Source organism: Agelaius phoeniceus, chromosome 15 (genome assembly GCF_051311805.1).
Source record: "Agelaius phoeniceus isolate bAgePho1 chromosome 15, bAgePho1.hap1, whole genome shotgun sequence".
Lineage (NCBI taxonomy): Eukaryota > Metazoa > Chordata > Aves > Passeriformes > Icteridae > Agelaius > Agelaius phoeniceus.
Genome location: NC_135279.1, coordinates 3,536,482 through 3,557,852, shown reverse-complemented (window position 1 = coordinate 3,557,852; position 21,371 = coordinate 3,536,482). Strand labels below are relative to the sequence as shown.

Here is a 21,371-nt window from a genome sequence, read left to right as displayed (position 1 = left end):
CCGCAGCCAGCTCTGTGGAGCCAGTTGCTCCTCCAGGAGCACACCCAGGGTCCCTGCCTCAGCCGGGAGAAGCTCAGTCCTGGCCACAGCCCCAGCCACTGCCATCCCTCGTGGCCCCTCAGGCTCCAATGAGTAAATCAAGTGCAGATGTGGAGTCGGGACCAGGTGCCTGCTTGCAATTAGGGGCTGGGAAGATTGGGGTGGCCCCGTTCTTGCTTTGCAGTTCCTTGCCGTGGCTGCTGCTTCACTGGGCTGAACCCCCAGTGATGTGCAGGGGACAGGGCTGGAGAAAAGCTCCTGCTTTCTTGGCCCATAGATCAGCACTGTGGTGCCCAACCCAGCACACAGTGTGTGCCATGTCCCCACAGGGAGCAGGACACATTCTGGCCCCATGCACCTCTTTCCTTGTGCCAGCTGCGACTGCAGCACTCCCCCACACAGCCAGGGCAGGAAAAGGTGGCAGGGCTGCAGTGGGACAAGGCATGACACTGCCCACCCTCCTGCTGTATCACCCTCAACTTGTATGTTCCCTGCTCAGCCTTCACTGCCCAGATCTGTGGATGCTTCTGTGCCATGCTGGAAGGCTAGATGAAGCCTGGGCCCCTGGTGTCCCTGTCCTGCAGCCCCTGCACTGGGCCCCACATTCTTGGCTCCCCAGAGGGAGCAGCAGGTTTATGTTTGCCAAGTTCTGCCTGGTTAAACCTTAACCGAGCTGGGTTGCTCCATGAGTCCCTCCCAGCCGGAGATAAGGATGGGCAGGCAAGACCAGGGCCTGGTGGGACACGCTGCCCCAAACCTGGCTGCTTGCCTCCAGGGCGGGACCCAGCCCCTGCAGAGCACCGTGCCCAGTCTGGGACAGCTGCCTGTCTGTCCAGCTTGCCCCCTGCCTTCCTCAGCGCGTGTCCACTGCTACGAGGGCAGCAGGTTGTGGTTGGGCCTGGAAGCTACCATGTTGAAGCCCGTGGGACTGCATGGAGCTGGAAGCCCTTGTGCTGGGGCTCACCCCTTGCTCCAGGGCTGACCCACTCCCTCAGTGCCGGAAGGTTCACATCACCCCAGCCCATGGAATGAGCCTGCTCAGCCTCAGATCCTATGCACGTACAGAGTACAGTGAGCTGGGGCTTCTGTGCCCCAAACAAGAGCTGTTCAGGGGAGGCCAAGAGAAACTTCCAGGAGGAAAGAGCCCCCCAGGCTCCAGCCCCCACAGGAGCCACCGTGCTGCGCGGGCTCTGGCTGGCCGCAGGTGCCACCACAGCGGGAGTGGCGGCAAGTGCTGGGGCCAGGCACAAGGGGCGGCTGTGTTCCCGCAGCTCCGGCTGCCTTCCAAGAGCAATATTGTTGGCACCAGGCAGGCTCCCTGCACCGGCAGCACATACATGGGCCTTTCATGAGGAGAGTGGGGATGATTTACTGCCTGGGGGAAGGGGCAGGGGCTGGAGGATGGAGCCCCAGCATGCCGGCGCCCGGCCCCTTGTGCGTGCTCGCTGCCGCGGGGCCCCACACACGTAAGCAAGGCCAAGGGTCTGGCCAGGGGGTCGTCTCTCCCAATGGGACATGGGGCAAGAGGGATCCCTCTGCACCACCTGTGGAGTTCTGAGAACACAATCTCTGGGCACCCTGCTGTTTCTGAGCCAAGTAACCACGGGTCACACATCGCTTGTGCCACAGTGTTGGGGGCAGCCCATGAGCTGGGGGAGACAGGGGCACCAGAGGAGAGTGCTGGGGCAGGAGTGCACCCACAGTGCAGAGTGCTGTGCTGGCACAATCCCCCCTTGTTGAGCTGCTGGCGTGGCAGAGGCCGTTGTGGTGCTGCCGGCAGCGGGTGGCAGGCGGTGGGGCTGGGCTGCTGTGAAGGGCTTTTTGTTTGCCGTCAGTTGCTGCTATAAATCAAGCCAGGCAGCCCAGCCCAGCACTGCCCCACGGCAGGGAGGTGACCAGTTCCCAGCCGCCTACAGCAGAGCCCCACCAAGCCCTGGCCTGTTCCTGGCATTGTCCTGGCCCACTGGGGATGTTCAGTGTGACACTGGGCAATGTGCCCACACTGGTCTGCTTGCCCTTCTTCCACTCAGCATTGGGGAACCCTGGGATACAGGGAATCTTTCCATGTTCATCCCAGACTGTGGCTCCCACAGGCTCCCCAGAGTCCCAGCTCTCCCTGTTGTTCCCAGTACTGGGAACATCCCCTTCTCTCTGGTTTTAATTTGGTTTTGGTTCGAATTGAGCTGAACCCAACATTTTTCTGTGCTTCCGGCACGCTGTGAACTCTGCAGGGGCGGCCACTGCTCCGTGAAATTGATGTTCTCGTCCGCTTCACGCGTCAGCAGGAATGAACAGCTGCTGGGGGCTGCTGGCCCCCGGGACTGCTCTGTGCACCTCTGCACCCCAAGGGGACACCAGTACTCCAGATGGGGAGCAGCACAGGGTGCATGGTGCTATGGGAGATTGTAGCACCAACCAGACCTCATGGTGGAACCGTGTCATGCTGGATGGTTTGGCTTGGCACAGCGGAGCATGGACTTGGCTGTGCCCAGGACTCGTGGTGTGGCCCTACGAAATGAGGGGTGACAGTGACAGTGTACCCCACTCACAGGGCCTCAAGATCCACACCAGGCATGAGCAAGGCTGTGTATGGGGCTCAGCACAGCCCTGGAAGATCTTGCTGGAAAGCAGGTGGCGAAGCAGACGGCGATACAGGAAAGGAGAGCAGCTCCTAGGGCCAGACCCTGGCCATGTACTGGGGGACACTGACCCCTCTTGATGGCAGCAGGATGCTCAGGGGACATTGTTCCTTAGGATCACACCAGCTCAGAGTGTCTGAGGCCAGGCTTGCCCTGGTGCCCAGGGGTCTTGCATGGCCCAACAAGCAGCAAGGCCCAGGCATGGTGGGGTCTGCCTGCCCCAGCACAGGCACCAGCATAGGGAAGGTGAGGGCGAAGTGTTTATGGGTTGGATTAGGCCACTCCAACGCTGGCTCGCACCTTAGCCACGTTTTATGGCGCTCTGTTATGGGCTCCTAATGAGGGTCACAGCCACTTTATGGCACTGACAGCGATAACGCTACAACTAATTATGGCACAATTAGCGTGTGGGCTGCTGCGCACCCAGCAACGCTCAGCGCCCAGCCTGGGCCACCATACCTGCTTGGGGCTGGAGTGCTCCTACTCCCAGCAATGGGGGGAAACGAGGTGGCCTTGCCCCGTGTCCCATCTGCTGCTCCCCACGCCTGGAGGACAGCACAGGGGAGCAGCCCCGGGTGTTTTGCAGCCCCCTGCGTTCCCCACCCGCCAGGGCAGGCTGCACCGGCGGAGCCGGGATGGGGGGGCCGAGGGCCGCCTCTCGCTGCTGGGGGGGAAAGGCCGGTGCTCCTCCGCCACTTCCCCCGTCCCGCTCGGCAGCAGGTCGGTTTGCAGAGATGCTGGAGAAGCGGGGCCGGTCCCCGTTCCCCCCCTCCCGCCTCCCCAGCGCTCCGGGCGGGGCCGCTGTAACCCGAGCGCGTCCCTACAAAGTGCCCGCGCCCCCGAGGCGGCGGCAGAGCGGGGCCGGAGCCAGCCCGGAGCGAGCCCCAGCCCTGCCCGCAGCCGGAGCCGTCCCGAGCCCGGAGCCGGAGCCGTCCCCGGCCCTGCCGCCATGGGGCCACGGTGTGGGGCTCGGCGGCGCTGAGCCCGCTGTCCCCGGACTTTGCCCCGGCCCGCGCAGCGCAGGCGGCTCCGCCGCGGGACCCCGTCACCGCCGGTAACCTCGCCGACCGCGACCCTCGCCCCCGGCACCATTCGGGCTCCCCCCCCCGTCCCGGGACACTCTCCCCCTCTCTGGGATCCCCCGCCGTCCCCCGCCCCCTGTTAACCTCCCCGAGCGCCCTGACCAGGCTGCCGCTGGCTGGAGAGGTCGGATTCCCGGCACGCAAACGCGGTGTTTCCCATCCCGTGCCCCCTCCCATTCCTGCCCAGGCACCCCCGTGCTCTGCCTCCCGTCCATGCCCACCCACCCTCGCGGTGACCGGGGGATCTCGCACTGCTTCTCCCCGGTGCCTCGGGAGAGGAGGGGGCTGCCCGCCCGGATCCGCTCACCCGACCCTGCCTGTCCCGCAGGGTGGGACCCCCGCGCTGGGGGGACCTGGAAGATGCGGCCCCTCTTGCAGGTCGTGGCGGGGCTGCTGCTGGCGGCGGCTGCACGGGGCAGGGCGATGGAGCCAGGTACGGCTGCGGGGGGCGAAGCGGAGCCGGGGGGCGGCGGGAGTGGGTTCGTGCTTTCTGGGGCGGCGACCCCCGGGCTGGGATGCGGGTGCTTGCCCTGGGCACGCAGCCCCACCGCTCTGCCTGCAGGGCAGGGCTGGCGGGAGCTGGGGACACGGCACAGGGACCAGCGTTTCCATCACTGACAGGGGCAGAGTGGCCCCAGCCAGGCTGTCCCTGTGCTGCGGGGGTTTGGCTCGCACGGACACGCGTGGCAGAGAGGGGTTGCGAGACCGCTGTGGGCTGTGGCTGCTGTGTGTGACTCCGGGTGAAATGCGGGCACTTCGTGCCTTGAGGTGGTGGGTGCAGGAGAAGTGTCCCCGGGGACCAGAGACCAGCTGCCCTACATCCCTCCTGTGCTGGCCATGACCTGGGCTGGAGACACGCTCGTGTGCTCCAGGCTCCTTCACATGGGCAGTCGGGCTGCCGTGGTATTGCTGTGCTGGCAGCCAAGTTGTTTCTGCCCTCCACATGCTGCTGCTGGCCATCGGCAAGCTGGACTCCACTGCCAGCCCTGGCACTGCCAGGGACAACCCGGCTCTAGGGGTCCCAACCGAGCTTGGGGCATGTAGAGGTCACATTTGGTGTCTGGAGAGCTTTGTTACCCTTCTTCAGTGAGGCAGAGCAAGCTGGAGCACCCTGGGAGTGGTGGAAGGATAGTGGCATGTGTGGCCTTGGATGGGGACATGCCATTGGGGAAACCATGTCCCTGTGTTCAGGGCAGAGTCCAACCCTTACCTGCTTCTGGAGTGGCAGAGCCAGCTCTGGGCTGTGTCACACCACATGCTCTCCACACTTAGATGGACATATGGAGGGGTCCTGCTGTCAGGGAGGGGTGAGCGCTAGGGTGGGTGCTCACCACATCTCTCCAGAGCTATTTGAGAGACCCTTGCTGGAGTCAGAAGACGAACATCTCCTACTGGACCCAGGGAACACATTGAAGCTGTACTGTGATGCCAACCAGAGTGGTGCCAGTGTGGTCTGGTACAAGGAGTCCCGGCCACTCGTCTCGGGGGGTCGCATCCATCTCCATCAGGGCCTGCTGGAGATCTCAGAAGTTGCCTACGAGGACTCGGGGCTCTACTTGTGCCGGGCACGGGGAACTGGAGAGGTCCTGCGCAACTTCACCATCTCTGTCGTGGGTAGGAGCCCCGGCAGCACCCAGCTACCCCCAGGGCAGCAAGGCAGCCACTGCCCGCCCAGCCCTGCAGGAAGGGATGTCCCTCTCAACCCGGTTCCCTTTGCAGACTCCCTGGCGTCAGGTGATGATGATGAAGATAGTGATGGAGACAGTCCCCACGGAGACCGAAATGAGGAGTCAGTCTACGTGCACAGAGGTCAGTGCCACACTGGGGCACTACAGAGAGGGCAGGTGGGGCAGAACCAGGGGCAAGGGGCACTGCTGCCTCCTGCTCCCTGCACAGCCCCTCCCATTGTACATCCTGCATGTCCCCAGCTCCTTACTGGACTCACCCACACCGGATGGACAAGAAGCTGTACGCAGTCCCTGCGGGGAACACGGTGAAGTTCCGCTGCCCGGCCTCAGGCAGCCCCAGCCCCAGCATCCGCTGGTTCAAGAATGGGCGTGAGTTCCGAGGGGAGCACCGCATCGGGGGCATCCGGGTATGGGCCAGCTCCTCCCACCACAGCTTCCCTCCCAGGATCCATCCTCCCCAACTCACCTCACTGCCTTACCTGCCCCTCTGCAGCTCCGGCACCAGCACTGGAGCCTGGTGATGGAGAGCGTGGTGCCCTCTGACCGCGGCAACTACACTTGCCTGGTGGAAAACAGGTTTGGCAGCATCCGCTACAGCTACCTCCTGGACGTGCTGGGTGAGGGCTCCTCAGCTTGGTGCTGATCTGGGCTTCCCCATGCCTGGTGGGGTCAGGGAAAGGGGTGCAGGAGCCTCTGTTCGTGGCCTATCCACTGGTGCAGCTCACATGTCCCTCACAACCCAGGGACATGGGATGGAGACCAGGCTTGGGTTGCACTGGTCTCTTCTAGGGCTCGGGAAGGGCTCCTTGGTGGGTGGAGGAGGAGGGAGAAAGGAGCCTGTGCTCTGGGCCACCATGTCAGTGAAACTGCTCTGCTCCCTGTGCACAGAGAGGTCCCCACACAGGCCCATCTTGCAGGCTGGGCTGCCTGCCAACACCACAGCCCTGGTGGGCAGCGATGTGGAGTTCTTCTGCAAGGTCTACAGTGATGCCCAGCCCCACATCCAGTGGCTGAAACACATTGAAGTGAATGGCAGCAACTACGGCCCCGACGGGGTCCCCTATGTGCAAGTGCTCAAGGTAACAAGGGCTGGAAGCACTCAGGTCCCAGATGCCCACACTAAAGTGGTAACAGGGGTGCACAGAGCTCCCCGAGGAAGAGGGATACTGACCATCCATCCCTCTCTGACAGACTGCAGATATCAACAGCTCTGAGGTGGAGGTGCTGTACCTGCGCAATGTGTCCATGGAGGATGCTGGCGAGTACACCTGCCTGGCAGGGAACTCTATCGGCCTCTCCTACCAGTCTGCCTGGCTCACCGTCCTGCCAGGTAGGCGTGGGGTCCTGGTGTGAGGTCTGGGATCCCCAGCCCACAGAGGCCATGCCTCAGGCCAACTCATTCACTCCCTGCAGAAGAGGAGCTGGTGCGGGAAGCTGAGGCCCCTGAGACCAAGTACACAGACATCATCATCTACACCTCGGGCTCACTGGCCGTGGCCATGGCCATTATTATTGTGGTGCTGTGCCGGATGCAGACTCAGTCCAGCAAGCAGCACCTGGAGCCTATGGCAGTCCACAAGCTCTCCAAATTCCCACTCATCCGGCAGGTGGGTACCAAACTTGGGCCCTAGTAATGCAGGGGGACCTTGGTGACCAATAGGCTCCAGGACTGTCCCTTGTGCCCATCACACCTTATTCTGCTGCCAGCCTTGGGACTGCCCTTCCCACTTCCCCCTGCAGCTCCCTCACCCCTTTGCTCCAAGTGAGATCTCTGCTTTTCTGTTGCATCTTTGTTGAGCCCTGGAGCATGGGATGGGATGGATGGCTGAGGACCTATGTCTCTCTCCACAGTTCTCCCTGGATTCCAGCTCTTCTGGGAAGTCCAGCACATCCCTGATGCGGGTCACCCGTCTCTCCTCCAGCTGTGCCCCAATGCTGGCTGGTGTCATGGAGCTGGACCTGCCCCTTGATGCCAAGTGGGAGTTCCCCCGGGACAAGTACGGTTCTGCACAGGGCAGGGACGGGGGCTGCTCTCCCCTGGGAGAGCAGCATGCAGGCCATGGATGGGGAGGCCTCTGGCCACCATCAGACCATCCCTGTGATCCCTCCTGCTTGTCCCTGCCAGGCTGGTGCTGGGGAAGCCCCTGGGGGAAGGCTGCTTTGGCCAGGTGGTGCGGGCAGAGGCTTACGGCATAGACAGAGACCGGCCAGACAGAGCCGTCACCGTGGCTGTCAAAATGCTGAAAGGTAATGGCTCCTGTGCCAGTGTCCTGGGAGCAGAGGTGGCATCAGCACTGGGCAGGGGTGCCACCCAGCTGGCATCGTGACACAGCCTTTATTCCCTAGACAATGCCACCGACAAGGATCTGGCTGATCTCATATCTGAGATGGAGATGATGAAGCTCATGGACAAACACAAGAACATAATCAACCTCCTGGGAGTCTGCACACAGGATGGTGAGGGGGCTGTGCAGGCAGGGTTCAGGCAGAGCATGGGCATGGAGCATGACATGGGCATGGGGCATGGATGCAGGCACTGGAGTCAGTGGCTAACTGGGAAGGGACAAGGCAGGGCAGGGGCTAAGCAAGCGGCCGCCCTTCCCAGGGCCACTGTACGTGATTGTGGAGTTTGCTGCGAAGGGCAACCTGCGTGAGTACCTCCGTGCCCGCCGCCCCCCGACACCTGACTACGCTTTTGATGTCATTGCAATGCCTGAGGAGCAGCTCTCTTTCAAGGATCTGGTCTCCTGCGTCTACCAGGTGGCCCGTGGCATGGAGTACCTGGAGTCCAAACGGGTATGGCTGGCATGGCCTGCATGGCTGCCTGTGCTGGGCACAGCTGGGGAGGGCATGGCGGTGACAGAGGAGCTGTTTATCCCTGGTGAACCCACTGTCCCTGTGGAAAGGGAACCCAGCCAATTCCCATAGGCTCTCCAGAACCTCCCAGCCCCACCCAGCAAAGCTCAAGGCAGTACCTCCCCAAAACTATGGGACTCAAAGCCTGACCCACCTCCTGGGGAAGTGTATGTGGTCCCCCCACTGTGCCTGTCACTGCAGCCAGCCCGATGATGGGATGGCCCCATCACTGCAGAGGTGCTGGGGGGTGTGTGGGAGGGAAACAGTGATTTCAGTGTTTGAAGGGGACATGTGGAGCTGGAGTCACCATCTCACACCCCTGTGGGTGATGCTCCCCCTGGCAGTGCATCCACCGTGACCTGGCTGCCCGCAACGTGCTGGTGACAGCGGAGAGCGTGATGAAAATCGCTGACTTCGGCTTGGCCAGGGATGTTCACGACATCGACTACTACAAGAAAACCAGCAACGTGAGTGGGGCTCCTGGGACAGGGGCACAGGGACCCCCAGCAGGGCTGAGCTGAGCAGGGGGTTGCTCTCCTAGGGTCGCCTGCCAGTGAAGTGGATGGCCCCCGAAGCCCTGTTTGACCGTGTCTACACCCACCAGAGCGACGTGTGAGTCCTCAGGGGAATGAGGGTCTGTTGGCTGTGGGCTGAGGGTGCTGTTGGTGTGGGACAAGGCAGCTCTGTGGGGTTATGCATGTACTGGAGGGTCCCCATAGCAGAATGGGGATACTCTGTGGGGACAGAGGGGCACATATTCCCCAGGGGTGATCTTCCCTCTCCCATCCCTGCTCCAACAGCACTGCAGAGTGCAGTGGGCCAAGCTGGGGGAGAGCCCTAGGATGTATTTGACCCTCCTTTGCTATGTGTCATCCTAGATGGTCCTTTGGGATCCTGATGTGGGAGATCTTCACGCTGGGGGGCTCCCCATACCCTGGCATCCCTGTGGAGGAGCTGTTCAAGCTGCTGAAGGAGGGACACCGCATGGACCGGCCATCCAACTGCACCCATGAGCTGTGAGTACCAGCCAGGGGGGTGGGCAGGGGGCAAGGTGAGACCCTGCTAACAGCCCCTTGTCCTCAGGTACATGCTGATGAGGGAGTGCTGGCACGCCGTGCCCTCCCAGCGCCCCACCTTCAAGCAGCTCGTGGAGGGGCTGGACAAGATCCTGGCAGCTGTTTCAGAGGAGGTGAGAGGAGGGGAGTCTGGTGGGTGAGGGGTGGGCAGTGTGGGCATTGACAGCACTGGTGGTCATGGCACCATCCCTCCTTGCAGTACCTGGACCTCTCCATGCCCTTCGAGCAGTACTCGCCCTCCTGTGAGGACACTGCCAGCTCCTGCTCCTCTGATGACTCTGTCTTCACCCACGACCCTCTGCCGCTGGCTCCTCACCTCTTCTCCTACCCCAGCGTGAGGACTTAAGGGAGGGCAGGGAAGGGTGATGCTGAAACCACCTCTGCCCTTGCAGGGAGGGGGTCCAGGTTCCCAAAGGTGCCTGATTTGTCCGGGCTGAGCAGTGGGTGGGCAGGGCCCTGAGCCACAGCACCAGGGCAGGGTGTCCCTCTCCCCAGGCTCTTTTTGGGCACTGAGCCATCAGCCCTGGCTGAGATGTGCCTGGTATTGTGGGGCAGCAGGAGCCAGAGCCTCTCCATGTGGGCACTGCCTGGGATGCCCATAGCATTGCCCAGGGAGATGGGCTTTGGCCAGTGCTTCAGTGGAAGTGTCTCTGGGCAGGAGTCCCACTGCTGCCAGGCTCCTGCTGCATCTGTACATAGCCACAGAGATGAATATTTATGTACATGAAATTTCAACCTGATAAATTATTTTTTTGGAATACACCCCAGTGCAGTTTCTGGGCTGCTCTGGAGCACAAAGGGCTCACCTAAGCTTGGAGGGCAGGTCAGGGTTTGCCTCCTCGCTGCCTCCTTGTCCCAGCCAGTTCAGGGCCTGCAATCACTCCTGGGGGACACAGAGACAGTGCCACAGGTGCAGGAAGTGATGTCCCCACTCCTGTGCCTCCAGGCCTGCTCCAGCACAAAGCACCCTTGCATCTGTTCCCCATTAGCCACTGCTGCACTAAGCCACCGTGAACTGCGCTACCAGCACTGCCCTGAAACTGATCCCCCAACTGCCATGGGCTCCCAGGCTGGGAAAGTGCTCTGGGGCCCAGCCCCACGCACCGGGGACCCCCCGCACCCTCCTGCCCAGGCCGGCCCAGCACTCCAGATTAAAGTGAGTTATGGGCTCTGTCTCCCCAAAGCCCATGGGAGCACAAGTTGGGGGTCTCCAGCCCCTGCTCTCTGATGCCTGTTTTGCCCCCCCTTGCCCTGTGGTGCCCAGCAATGACGGCAGTGTGGGCAAGGAGGGCTGCAGCTGTCTCACCCCCTCCTGCCAGCCTGCTCCCTGGGTCTAGGGTTTCATCCAGGGCCAGGCTTTGCCGGCCGTTAGTCCCAGGATCTGGTTTCCTCCTTCAGCTCCCAGCTGCACTCACAGCCCCCCGCCTGGAAGATGCCTCTTCCAGCATGGAAGCTCTCTGGCACAGCCTGCCCCAAAACAGCCCAAGGTGATGGGGGGTGGCAGGTGCTGTGGGGCAGGACCTGGACCCAGGGCAGCTGGAAAGGGAGTGCCTCAATCCTGGCTGCTGCTGTGGTGGTGCCCAGGTCTGGGGTCATAGGAGACAAAGAACTTGGGACTTGACATAGCCATAGGTGCTGTGCCTGTTGGGAATTGTATGTGCTGGGAGCCCAACAGCTTTCAGAGCCATCCTGGTGTCCATTCCTTTCCACAGCCCTCACAGGGCTGCTGTGGGGATCCCACTCCACTGTCATGCTTGCAGCCTCCATGTCCAGCCCAGCTCCCCTCTGTGCTGGGAGGAGCCCCCCCACCCCGTTGCAGCAGGGGCAGACAGCCCCCTGGCAGGTGTGAAACCTGCCTGTGCCGGCAGCCTGCCTGCCCGGGAAGGATCCCAGCTGTCCTGTAATGTGCCAGAACCAATGCATTTCGCACAGCCCTGAATGGGGCATTCACACACTGAAGGGCAAATTGCCCAAGCTGCCCACAGGGGCTGCCCAGATCCCGGCCAGGACTGAGACTGAACACGGAGAGGGGCTGTGCCCAGCTCGCCCCCACCTCACTCCAGACCGGGGTCTCCATGCTGGGGGCAGCACACAGGGCAGGCAGTTCTTGCTCACCCTGAACTGCCCTTTTCCTGGGGTCACAGCCAATTTTTCACAGGGTGAGGCATAGGTGGGTTTGCTAATGCTTAATACCAAAGGGAAGGAGGGAGGCAGAAGGGGACATTGTGAGCAGGGACCTGCCATCCCCTGCCAAAGCCTCACTCACTCCCTGCACATTTAAAAGTCTTGCCACAGGTGCAGGCAGTGCCTGCTACCCACAGCCCAACAACCCACACCAGTGCAGCCCAGGGATGCTTCCAGGGTCCTGGCTGTGCCCAGCACTGTGCCCACCTGCCTGCCCCAGCTTGGGGGGATGGCCCTCAGCCCATCCCCAGGCACATCCCCCAGTGAACCTCCAAAGGCTGCAGCAGTGGGTACATGGGCTGTGCCCGAGCCAGCTCTGCCAGGCACAGGGCAGCCGAGGGCATGGCTGGGCAGGGAAGCAGCCCCACAGCAACTGGAGGCCGTTTTTATTGTTTAACATTCCTGGTATTTTCTGTCAGGGCTGAACCAATTGTCCTTAATCCGCCAGGCTCTGCTGGCCAAACAAGTGTGGCTGAGCCACCAGCATCCTGTCCGCACGAACAGGCCCCTTTTGTGAGGGGGATTTAGTGTGTAGCCCAGTAAATCCTGCTGGTTTCCTGAGGCAGCGTTCCCACACCCCCCACCATTACACCCCCCCTTGTGCCTGCTCCCAGCCCCTGGGCCCTGGCACCGATCCCTGCCCGGCCATGCCCCCGGGCATCCCATCTGCAAAAGTTCTGGGGCCATGTACCTGCTGCCCTCCCAGAATCTGCCACTCCAGGGCTGCAGATTTCCCTTGCTTGTTTGTTTCTGGGATTTGTCTGTGAGTCCTTATGGGATGTGGGGATGTTGGTGGGGCTGAGAAGCTTCACAGCCACCCCACTATGATTCACGTCCTTCATGGGATGCCAGGGTGCCCTGCGGGGAGTACTGTGATTCTGGAGGGATGCTGTACTCCTGGAGCAGATGCTGTGATCCCCGGGGAAGTGCTGAGCCCTAGGGAAGGTGGTTCTGGTCAGGGGTGGGGGAAGGGGGTGTGTGGGGAAGATGCTGAGTTCTGGGGGAGCTGCTGTAGTCCTTGGGGAAATGCTGAGTGCTGATGGATCTGGTTCTGGTCCTGGAAAGAATGCTGAGCCCTGGGGGAGACAGCACCCCAGGGGCCAGGACACCAGCTGGTTCCTCATTCCAGCTCCGGGATGTGGCTCCGAGCCCCTGCCTGGAGATGCCTTTGCTTAACGACTCTGTTGTTTGGCCGGGAGCTGATGTTGTCTTTTCTCCGCAAAACAAAGGCGACAGGATTTTATCTCTGGGGAGAATCTGGTTTCTGTGAGATGCAGAAAGCCTCTGCCCCCAGGCAGGAGAGGGTGAGGCTGGCGGGGCGGAAAGGCACCAGGCTGCTGTCTGCCCCACAGCAGGAGGAGCTGGCACTGCCTCTCTGGCTGCTCCTGCCTGCCACAGCCCTGTTCCCCGACCTGCTGTCATTGTCCCATGCCTGTGCCCCATGTGCCCAGGCAGCGAAGGGAGGGAAGAGCCCCCATGGGCCAGCGGGCAGAGAAAAGGGGCCCATGAGCACCCACACATCACAGTAGAGGCTGAGGCACGGGCCCATCTCTCCTGTGGAGGAATCCAAATATTGAATCCCACCACAGCTCCTGCATCCAGGGACACCTCACACACTGATGGAGGCACACACAGAGACGTAGGCATATGCCCAACCCCCATATCCATAGAGAAGCACTTGCACACTCACCTCCATGTGAGCACACTCACCTCAGGCACACCCTCCAGGAACATCCCCCCATGCATGCATCCACTTCCAGCCAAGCACACGCACTACATCCTCTACAAAAACCCCATGCACCCTCACGCACCCGCTTCCATGCACACAGATGTACAGCACCATCCCTATACACACACACACACACACACACACATATATATGCACACATACACACACATCTCTGCACCTCCCTTCACGCACCCCCTCTCCCCCCAGCGGCAGAGCCGAGGCTCCAGCGCCACTGCGGACCCCCAGCCCCATCCGGGCAGGCCAGGCTGGGGGTGCCAGCGAGGGCGGTGGTCCCATGCTGCGGACCCCCCGCCTGCCGGCCAGACCCGCCGGTGCTGCGGGAAGCCGCGGACTCTCAGCCCCATCTCCCGGCCGGCGGGAGCAGCTGCGCGGGGCGGGCAGAACGGAGCGGGTGAGCAGCTCTCCTGCCGCACATCCCCCGTATTTGGCTGGTGACAGTGGCCTTCGCGGCAGGACAGGCACGGGACTGTGTTGGAAGGATGCCAACCGCGACTGGGAAAAACGGTCTGCGGCATGGGGATGTATCCTGGTTTTGCTCTCCATCACCCGCACCGATGGATGGGGCTGGGAGTGGGGCAGGGCAGGGGGTTGGGCTGCAGAGCTACACTGTGTCCCAATGTGCATCCAGTTGTATCCTTCCAGGTGACAGGAGCAGTGTGGGGAGGGCACCCCATGGGCACTCGAGCCCTGGTGAACCTGGCTCTACCTTGGATGGATGGATCAAAGCCCAGCGTGAGCTCAGCCTCCTTGCTCAGGGCTGAGAACCCTGAGCACCTCCTAAGCTGAGGATGGGGGGCAACCTGAAGGCTGGGGAAGCAGGGCGGTCCCCGAGAGCAGCTGCAGCACCCAGAAGGGCACCCTGGGCCTCGGCCCCTGGGGATTATCCCCATGCTGCATACGGCTGCTGCAGAGACCGGCCTCCAGGTGACAGTGCAGCGACAGCTCTTCCGCGCCGGGCGGATTTGCTCAGCAGTGATGGCTCCTGTCCCCTGCAGCTCGTAGCAGCGGTCCTGCCCCCACCCACCGCCCTTGTGTGTCCGTGGGCTGCCCCCCGAAAGGTTTCGGGGGGCCATGGAAGCACCTGGGCAGGGGGACTGAGAGGTGAGGGACCTGGGAAGCAGAGGTCACCCCGACAGGAGGAGCAGCCCCGGAGCCGGGGACACCGGGCCGGTGCAGCCGCGCCTGCGGGCACGGAGCCGGGCTGAGCCCCACCCATGGCCCCGGCTCCCGCCGCTCCATCCCTGCGGTTTCAAGCCACGCAAGCCGCTTCCTGGGGGAAAGGGGGCCCCCGGCAAACCCTCCGGGCAGGATGCTCTCCGCTCCTCTCCTCCTCTGCTTCCTTCCTCTCCCTTGGCCGGGCCAGCCCTCCCCCTGCCCGCCGCGACTCCTTAACCCTTTCGCCCACGCTCCCGGCCGTGATCCAGCCCCACGGCCACGGCTTCCAGCCACCGCCCCCGGCCCTTTGTGCAGGATCCCGGTGCTGCCCCCGGGGTCCGCGCTCCCCCCAGGCCCCGCCCCGGCGAACATCCGCGGCCGGAGGCGACTCGCAACCAGCTCATCCTGCCCACGGCTCCCGCGGGACCCGCATGGGCCACAGCTCCCTCCGCGCTGGGGTGTGGGGCTCCCCGCTCCTCATCTCCCTCGGGGGGAGCGCGGGGGAGCCCCCGGTGTGGGGCCGCGGTCCCTTCGGCATCCCCGCGGCGGCGGGAGCGGCCATGGCGGGAGCCGGGGATGCGCATTGCCGCCGGGCGCGGGGACACCGGGCCGTTCCCGTGGGGGCACCGTGCGATCTGTGCGCGGGCACCGGGGCCTGCAGAGGGAGCCCGCAGTGCCGGGCGGTTCCGTGGCTGCCGGCCTGACCGGCCATAGCGCTGGGAGCGGGGCTGGGCTGAGGGTGAGCACGGTGGCGGGGTGGGGGCTAAGGCGAACCCTGCGGTGGGGCGGCCGCAGCCGCCCGCGCCCCCCGCTGCAGCCCGCAGACAAAGCCCTGAGGCGGCGGGGCCGGCCACGCTGCCCGCCGTGCCGCACATCCGGGCGGGAGCGGGCGGCAGCGGCCGGGATGCCATTTCCCTGTTCCTCTGCCGGAAGAGAAGGGCCGGAGCAGGGCCCTTCCTGCGGGCCTGGCCATGGCACGGGCAGAGGTGACACAGCAGATGGGAAGTGCGTCTGAGGGCACCCCGCCACCGCTGCCCTGCTCCTCCCTGCGTCAATACCCACAGGGCTGCAGGTGGATCGCGGCGGGGCCTCGCTGGGACGGCGGGACGTGCCTCGGGTGTGTGGAGCTGCCCGGGCATCGCTGCCCAAGCAGTACAGCCCCTGGACAGCAGTGTCCCATCAGGATGTGCTGTGCCCTGTGCCCACGGACCAAGGGCTCACAGGGGGAAACCAGGCTGGGACGTGTCCTGATGGTGGCCCTGGCTCTCCCCGCTCAGCCTAAGAGGGGGCACTCCTACAGAAGGAGGGCAGCTGGTGACAGTCAGTGCCCAGGATACAGTTCCCCTGCTTGGAACAGCCCTAAACATCTCCCCAGGTCACTCACTGGGCCTCAGACACCAGGCTCTGGGAAGACACCAGGCGTTCCTGCTCTTCACATGCCCTGCCTGCCCCTGGGGGGGTATAAATAAACCACTAGCTTTATTTTGGGAACGTGGCAGAAACGTGCATGGCAGGTTGCTCCAATGAGAAAGGAGGAAACTTGGCTGTTGGGCCCTCTCCCAGGTGTGCCAGGCTGCAGCTCCCAGTCGATCCCTGAGAGGTGGACAATGTATTTCCCCCATTCAGGTGTAAACCAAGGGATCCAGGCACACTGGGTGATGCCCCAGCTCTCTGAAGGTGGGGAGAACTGTGTGCATACTGGAACTCAGTGCCAAGTTCATTCAACACTGGGGCACAGTGTGGCCCCAGCTCCCACATGTCACCATGGCATGTGAGCATGGAGGGAAAGGGCCTAAAATAGGTCAGGTGCCACCAGCTGAGCCCTGGGCTGGGACCTCGAAGGTAGAAACATGTCACGAGCTTCCTGCCGAGCCACCCCACCCTCCGTGGGTGTGCTGGAGTGGCATGAGCTGAACATGGCAGTCTCTCCGTGGTTGCAGCACACCAGTGGGGTGACAATGGGTTGGGGACCTTGGTGTGGCTCCTCAGAAGCAGATGCTGGGATAAATGGTTGCTCCATCACCAGCCACAGACAGGGCAGAGGGAGTGAGTGCATGGGCAAGACGGCAGGGGCACCAGGAAGGCAGGTGCCCTCAGTGGGGCTGCCAAGGTGTGCAGGCAGGGAGGAGGCAAGTCCTCAGTGCCCCGCTGAGGTGCCAGCCCGCAGCCGCTCCACGACAGCGTTTCAGCGGGGAGAAGCTGAGCCTGCAGGGCAGCGAGCCCCGGGCAGCGGGCGCTCCCTGCCTGGGTGCGCAGAGCGGCTGCTCCGGGGCCCAGCCCGGCGGGGGGGAGCGCGGCGCCAGCACGGCCGGGGGCTCCCGCACGGCCGGGACGTCGGAGGGGGGGGGCGAAACAAAGGGCAGCGGCGGCGGCGGGGGGGAGCGGGTCCGCCCGGGCAGCGCCGCGTCGAGCCCCGCGGCGGCACCCCGGGGGGCGGCAGCGCGGCCCTGCCCCCCGCGCGGCCCGGGCAGCACCGCCCCGGTGCCACATCCCCGCGCTGCCCCGGCTGCCCCCCGCCCCGTGCCTGCCCAGCCGTGCCGGTGCGGCGGCGGCGCGGCGCGGCGCCCGGACCCGTGCGGCTGGCGGTGGAGACCCCGGCCCGCATCGGAGGTAGCGACGGAGCCGCCGCCCGCCGCGGGCCGGTTGCGGGGGGCGGCGGTGGCAGCCCGTCCCGGCGGAACGGGCGGGCGCGGGGCCGGTGCGCGCCGCTCGGCGGCGGGAGGGCGGGTGGGAGCGCGGCTGTCCGGGAGCGGCGGAGCCCGGCGAGGACAGCCAGGCCGCGGGCACCCGGCGCCGCTCCCCGGCGGGCGAGGCTCGGCGAGGCTCGGCAAGGCTCGCACGGCTCTGCACGGCAGCCCCGCGGAGGGCGACGGCCCGGCCCGCCGGTGCGCGGGAGGGCGGCGGGGGAGCGCGGCGGGGGCGCCGGCCCGGCCCGCGGGGCGCGGCGGACAATGGCAGGGGGTAACCCGAGCCCAGCGGGGGCGGGCGGCGACCCGCGCCACCCGCCCCGCTGACCGCCCGCGGGCACCGGGGCCGGGAGCGGTGCCGAGCGGTGCACGGGGACCGGCGCCGCCCGGGTGCCCCGCCGGGGCGCAGGGCCTGGCCGACTCCATTTTGTTGGCGCCCGCTCCGCCGCCGTTCGCAGGCCCGCGGCCTGCCCGGCGTGGGGGAAGGGGGGGGGGAGTGAGCGGCGGGAGAGACCCTGCGGGGCCGCCCCGTCCCATCCCGGCCGGTGCCCCCTGCCGCCGCCTGCGATGGAGGTGCGGGCGGCGGCCCCGAGGCCGCGGTGCCGGGCGGGGGGATGCGGGGAGCGGGGCAGGCCGGGCCGGGCCGGGGCGCGCCGGGGGGGGGCAGCACTGAGCGCCCCCTCCCCACCTCCCCCTCCCGAGATGGGGGGGGGGGGCATCGAGGGGGGGGTGCTCGTGCGGGGGGGTGGAAGGGGGGGGTAAGCCCGCGCGGGCGCGCGCGCGCTGATTGGCCACGGCCGCCGAACCCCAAGAGCGGGGGCGCGCGGGGCGGGCGCGCGCCCTCGCGGGATGGCGGCGGCGGCGTCGGGCGCGCGCATGCGGGGGAGGGAGGAGGAGGGAGGCGGCGGAGCGGCGGCGGGGCCTGGCCGGGCCGGGTCGGCGCGTCTCCCCATCCGCCCGCTCCGGGGGCAGGCGCCGAGCCGCCCGCGGCACCCGCAGGTGAGCGGCGGCCCTGCGGCAGCGCTCAGCAGGCCGAGCGACCCCGGCGCCGGCCGTAACGAGCCGAGCCGGGGTGGCCGGGCCGCGGCCTGGGGCCTGTAATCCGGCGGTGGCGGAGCGGGGCCGGCGGAGCCCAACGCGGCCCCCGGGTGCGGCTGCCATTTTGCGGTGCAGGCTGGGCTGACCCCATTGTGCTGTGCCCGCAGGTGGATGCCCGCCGCCCGGAATGGAGCAGGCCTGCGAAGTGAGCCGCCGCAGCTGCCTCGTCCCCTTCGGCACCTCGCTGTCGGCCGCCGAGCCCAAGGGCGGCCCCTTCGGCGAGGCCCGCGGCCCCGAGCCGCCCGCCATGCAGCTGGCGGCCGCCAAGCCCGGCTACGGCCAGGACCCGTCGTCCTGCTACATCCCGCTGCGCCGGCTGCAGGACTTGGCTTCCATGATCAACGCCGAGTACCTCGGCGGTGCCGCTGACGGCGCTGAGGCCCTGCCCGACCCTGGCTCGCCGGGCCCCCGCCTGCCCGCGGCGCAGGACACTGCGGCCGAGGTGGCCCGCGGGGCCCGGGCCTTCCCCCTGCTCCTGCGGGACGGTGGAGAGGAGGCGCTGGAGGAGGAGGAGGAGGGCGCCGAGACTCCGGAGGAGGAGGAGGAGGACGACGACGACTACGACGACGACGACTACGAGGAAGAGGAGGAGGACGACGACGACGAGGAGGAGGAGGCGGCGACAGAGCCCGGCCCGCGGAGCCGCGGCCGCTCAGCTCCGCAGCGGGGCCCCGACAGCCGCCTGCAGCCGGCCGAGTCCGTGCCGGACGGCGGCCTCGGGGAGCAGCCGGAGTCCTCGGCCGCCCTGCAACTCGTAAGCACCGTCGGGGCGCGGGCGGGGGGGCCGTGGCCGCTGCCATTTTGCGGTGCGGAAGGGCCGGGCCGGGCCGGCCGCGCTGCCTCCCTCGCCCCGGCACCCCGGAGGATGGGAGCCATCTTACCGAGCGAGGGGAGCCCGCCGGGGCCGGCGCGGGCTGTCACCGCGCTCACCGCGCACCTGTGTCCCGGCGCGGCCGCCCGCGCTCCCCCCACCGCTTTTTCTCCCGTCAGGAATAAGAGGCATCATCCTTCTGCCCAGCCCGACTCGCTGCGGAGTTCGGTGGAGTTTTTTCCCCGTTGGAAGGGTTTTTTTGAGCGCAGTGCAGATGAGGAGGGCAGGAGGGAGCGTTCCCATCTCCTGCCGCTCCGGCTGAACGCTGTCAGAGGCTCTTTGTCTGGCCAGGCCTGAGGTTCCCGAGCTGAGAGACCTTGGCGGTGGCCGGGGAGAGGCCGTGTCATGGCCTGACAGACCTCACGGGCAGCAAACCTTGCCTCGTATTGAGGCGGACTTTTTTGTTTGTTTGTTTTAATTTCTCTCTACACTCACAAATTCCTTTAATTATAATATAATTAATAAGAAGCAGAACTGATGGAACTGTAGTAGTAGTTCTTAAAGGAGATAGATGCATTTAGTAATTTTTTTGTGTAATTTGCTTTTGAATCCAAGTATAAGAGATGTTTCTCAGTGTAACCTTTTACTTGCAGCCATATATGTATATTTCCTTCAGTTTTCGGTTGTTTGAGGTTTTCCTTGTTTATTTCTTCAATATGTTTTTCAACCTCAAGGTTCCCTGCTGGAGGATACTCTGGACTTAAAGTATTGATGCAGGGTTTGAAGATTAGCTCCTTTGATAGGACTAATACCAAAACCATCTTGCTCTCTAATTTCAGTAGAGCCGCTGATGCCGGACAGATCGTGCTGGTGCGTGCAGTGCTTGGGAGGCAGGATTGTGTTCCTTTGGGAACACTCAGTGTTCCTGCTGCGTGCTCTGGGAGGTGGGCAGCCCTTGTCACAGAGTGCCCGTGCAAGGGGCAATTTCAGGAAGATGCTGACAGCAGCTTAATTTGTTTGTGGAACAGTTTATACTCTTCAGCGTTCCTTGGGAAGAATCCCTCGATCTCTGGTAGTGAGAGGCTGCTGTGGGTCTGAGGTTTGAGCATCTCTTCAGCTTTGTTTTGCAGAGGAAAGCGGGGATCTCTCGCAGACATGTGCTCGGTGATGCAGTTGTGGGAGGGTCTCACTTTGTAAACAGAAGCTCGCAGAGGTACTTTCACAACACTTGCCTTTACAACGTGCTCCACAGAACTGCAGTTGGTAGAGTGACAAAACCGTCCTAGTGATGGGAGCCTGTTATTTGAATATGCAACGAGAGTTGTCTTTTCAGTGAAACTGCCTTACCTGTGTGCTGTAGTTAGCCTTGCTGGGTTGTTCTGGTGATTTGAAAGCACAGCTGCATTCCTAAAAACGCAAAGAAAAGCATTTTTTAGACAGCCTGGGGTCCTGCTTTCCCTAAGTCTTGCATTCTTTCTTCAGTAAGTAAATCCATGTTGTCTGAGTGATCCTTCATTTGGCCCCACTGCTTGTGGAATGGGAAAAGACAGGGCCAAGTGCCAAGTTACCTTTGCGGCAATTCAAATCTTTTAATGGTTGAACATGACATAGTAGCTAGAAATATCCAGGTTTGCTCTTCAGGTCATGTATTCATTTAGGTATTTAATGCCACTCTCATCTATGTTTGGTAACTGGAATAATTTTTTTTTTTTGAGAACTTGCTAAAACTTGAAACTAAAACCCACCCCAAAAAAAGCATCACAAATCCCTGGGAGTTCTGCACAGCTGTCTGTCTTAGCTGGGCTACTCTTAACAGGTATCAGCTTTATGCTGCTTGTTGATGGGGCTCCTCCACCTTACAGCATGACTGTCTCAGAACTTTCATTTTTGAAGCTCATGGCTCTGAGTGTGCCACTGCTGCTCAAACTTCCTGTTTTGCCAAGAGGGAAGTGTGCTTGTGTATCTCCCATGTCTGTGTCTGCCCCTTGTAAGAATTGATGCTTACTGAAAAGGCACAAATGTCAAGAGTGCTTGGAGCAGAAGGGCCAGAATTTGGTTTAGTCTTAAGTGAGATGCAAAATCCAGCATTTAAGTAATGCCTCTGGGCAGGACAGGTGGTGGCAGGTATTGTTTTGCACGGGGATTTGTTAATAGCCCTGGCACCTGCTGCTCTCAGACATTTCCCCAGACAGGGGAGGTTGCTCAGGTACCATTCAGTTGTAAAGAGAGATGTGCATATTCCGAACTAAAACTATTTTAAGTGCCACCTTAATCTTCCCTTAAGGGTGTCTGAAGTTTCCATCAGC

The 21,371-nt window shown here is 63.5% G+C and overlaps 2 protein-coding genes across 9 annotated transcripts in view; both read left to right on the top strand.

Annotated features, from left to right (window-relative positions):
* The first annotated feature begins 3,409 nt into the window (after window positions 1-3,409).
* Window positions 3,410-10,142, top strand: FGFR4 (fibroblast growth factor receptor 4). 2 transcript variants are annotated; one of them, XM_077186414.1, is made up of 18 exons: window positions 3,413-3,732; window positions 4,089-4,193; window positions 5,105-5,374; window positions 5,480-5,569; window positions 5,689-5,855; window positions 5,942-6,065; window positions 6,337-6,527; window positions 6,640-6,778; window positions 6,862-7,055; window positions 7,300-7,445; window positions 7,574-7,695; window positions 7,795-7,905; window positions 8,054-8,244; window positions 8,649-8,771; window positions 8,846-8,916; window positions 9,183-9,320; window positions 9,388-9,493; window positions 9,580-10,142. In XM_077186414.1, exons 2-18 carry the CDS (start codon window positions 4,121-4,123, stop codon window positions 9,724-9,726), a joined length of 2,403 nt encoding a protein of 800 aa, XP_077042529.1. In that variant the 5' UTR covers window positions 3,413-3,732; window positions 4,089-4,120; the 3' UTR covers window positions 9,727-10,142. The 2 variants fall into 2 exon arrangements, with proteins under 2 accessions (XP_077042528.1, XP_077042529.1); XM_077186413.1 differs by having other exon boundaries at window positions 3,410-4,193.
* Window positions 10,143-17,224: 7,082 nt separating this feature from the next.
* The window catches only part of NSD1 (nuclear receptor binding SET domain protein 1), a 60,995-nt gene continuing 56,848 nt past the window's right edge, over window positions 17,225-21,371 (top strand). For 3 of the 7 annotated variants that reach the window (XM_054643100.2, XM_054643099.2, XM_077186408.1), the window contains exons 1-2: window positions 18,014-18,155; window positions 18,362-19,008. In XM_054643100.2, coding sequence (XP_054499075.2) covers window positions 18,382-19,008 — 627 coding nt within the window. In that variant the 5' untranslated portion in view covers window positions 18,014-18,155; window positions 18,362-18,381. Of the gene's footprint in view, window positions 17,355-18,013; window positions 18,156-18,361; window positions 19,009-21,371 lie in introns of those variants that run through there. The other 4 variants (XM_054643098.2, XM_054643097.2, XM_077186406.1 and 1 more) reach the window with 3 other exon arrangements.

Excerpts from the sequence above, each read along its gene's own strand:
- FGFR4 (XM_077186413.1), top strand. The coding sequence starts at position 3,974 with ATGCCCACCCACCCTCGCGGTGACCGGGGGATCTCGCACTGCTTCTCC. Across the intron at positions 5,570-5,688 it reads GTCAGTCTACGTGCACAGAG|CTCCTTACTGGACTCACCCA; the intron begins GTCAGTGCCACA and ends GCATGTCCCCAG. Across the intron at positions 6,066-6,336 it reads CTACCTCCTGGACGTGCTGG|AGAGGTCCCCACACAGGCCC; the intron begins GTGAGGGCTCCT and ends CCCTGTGCACAG.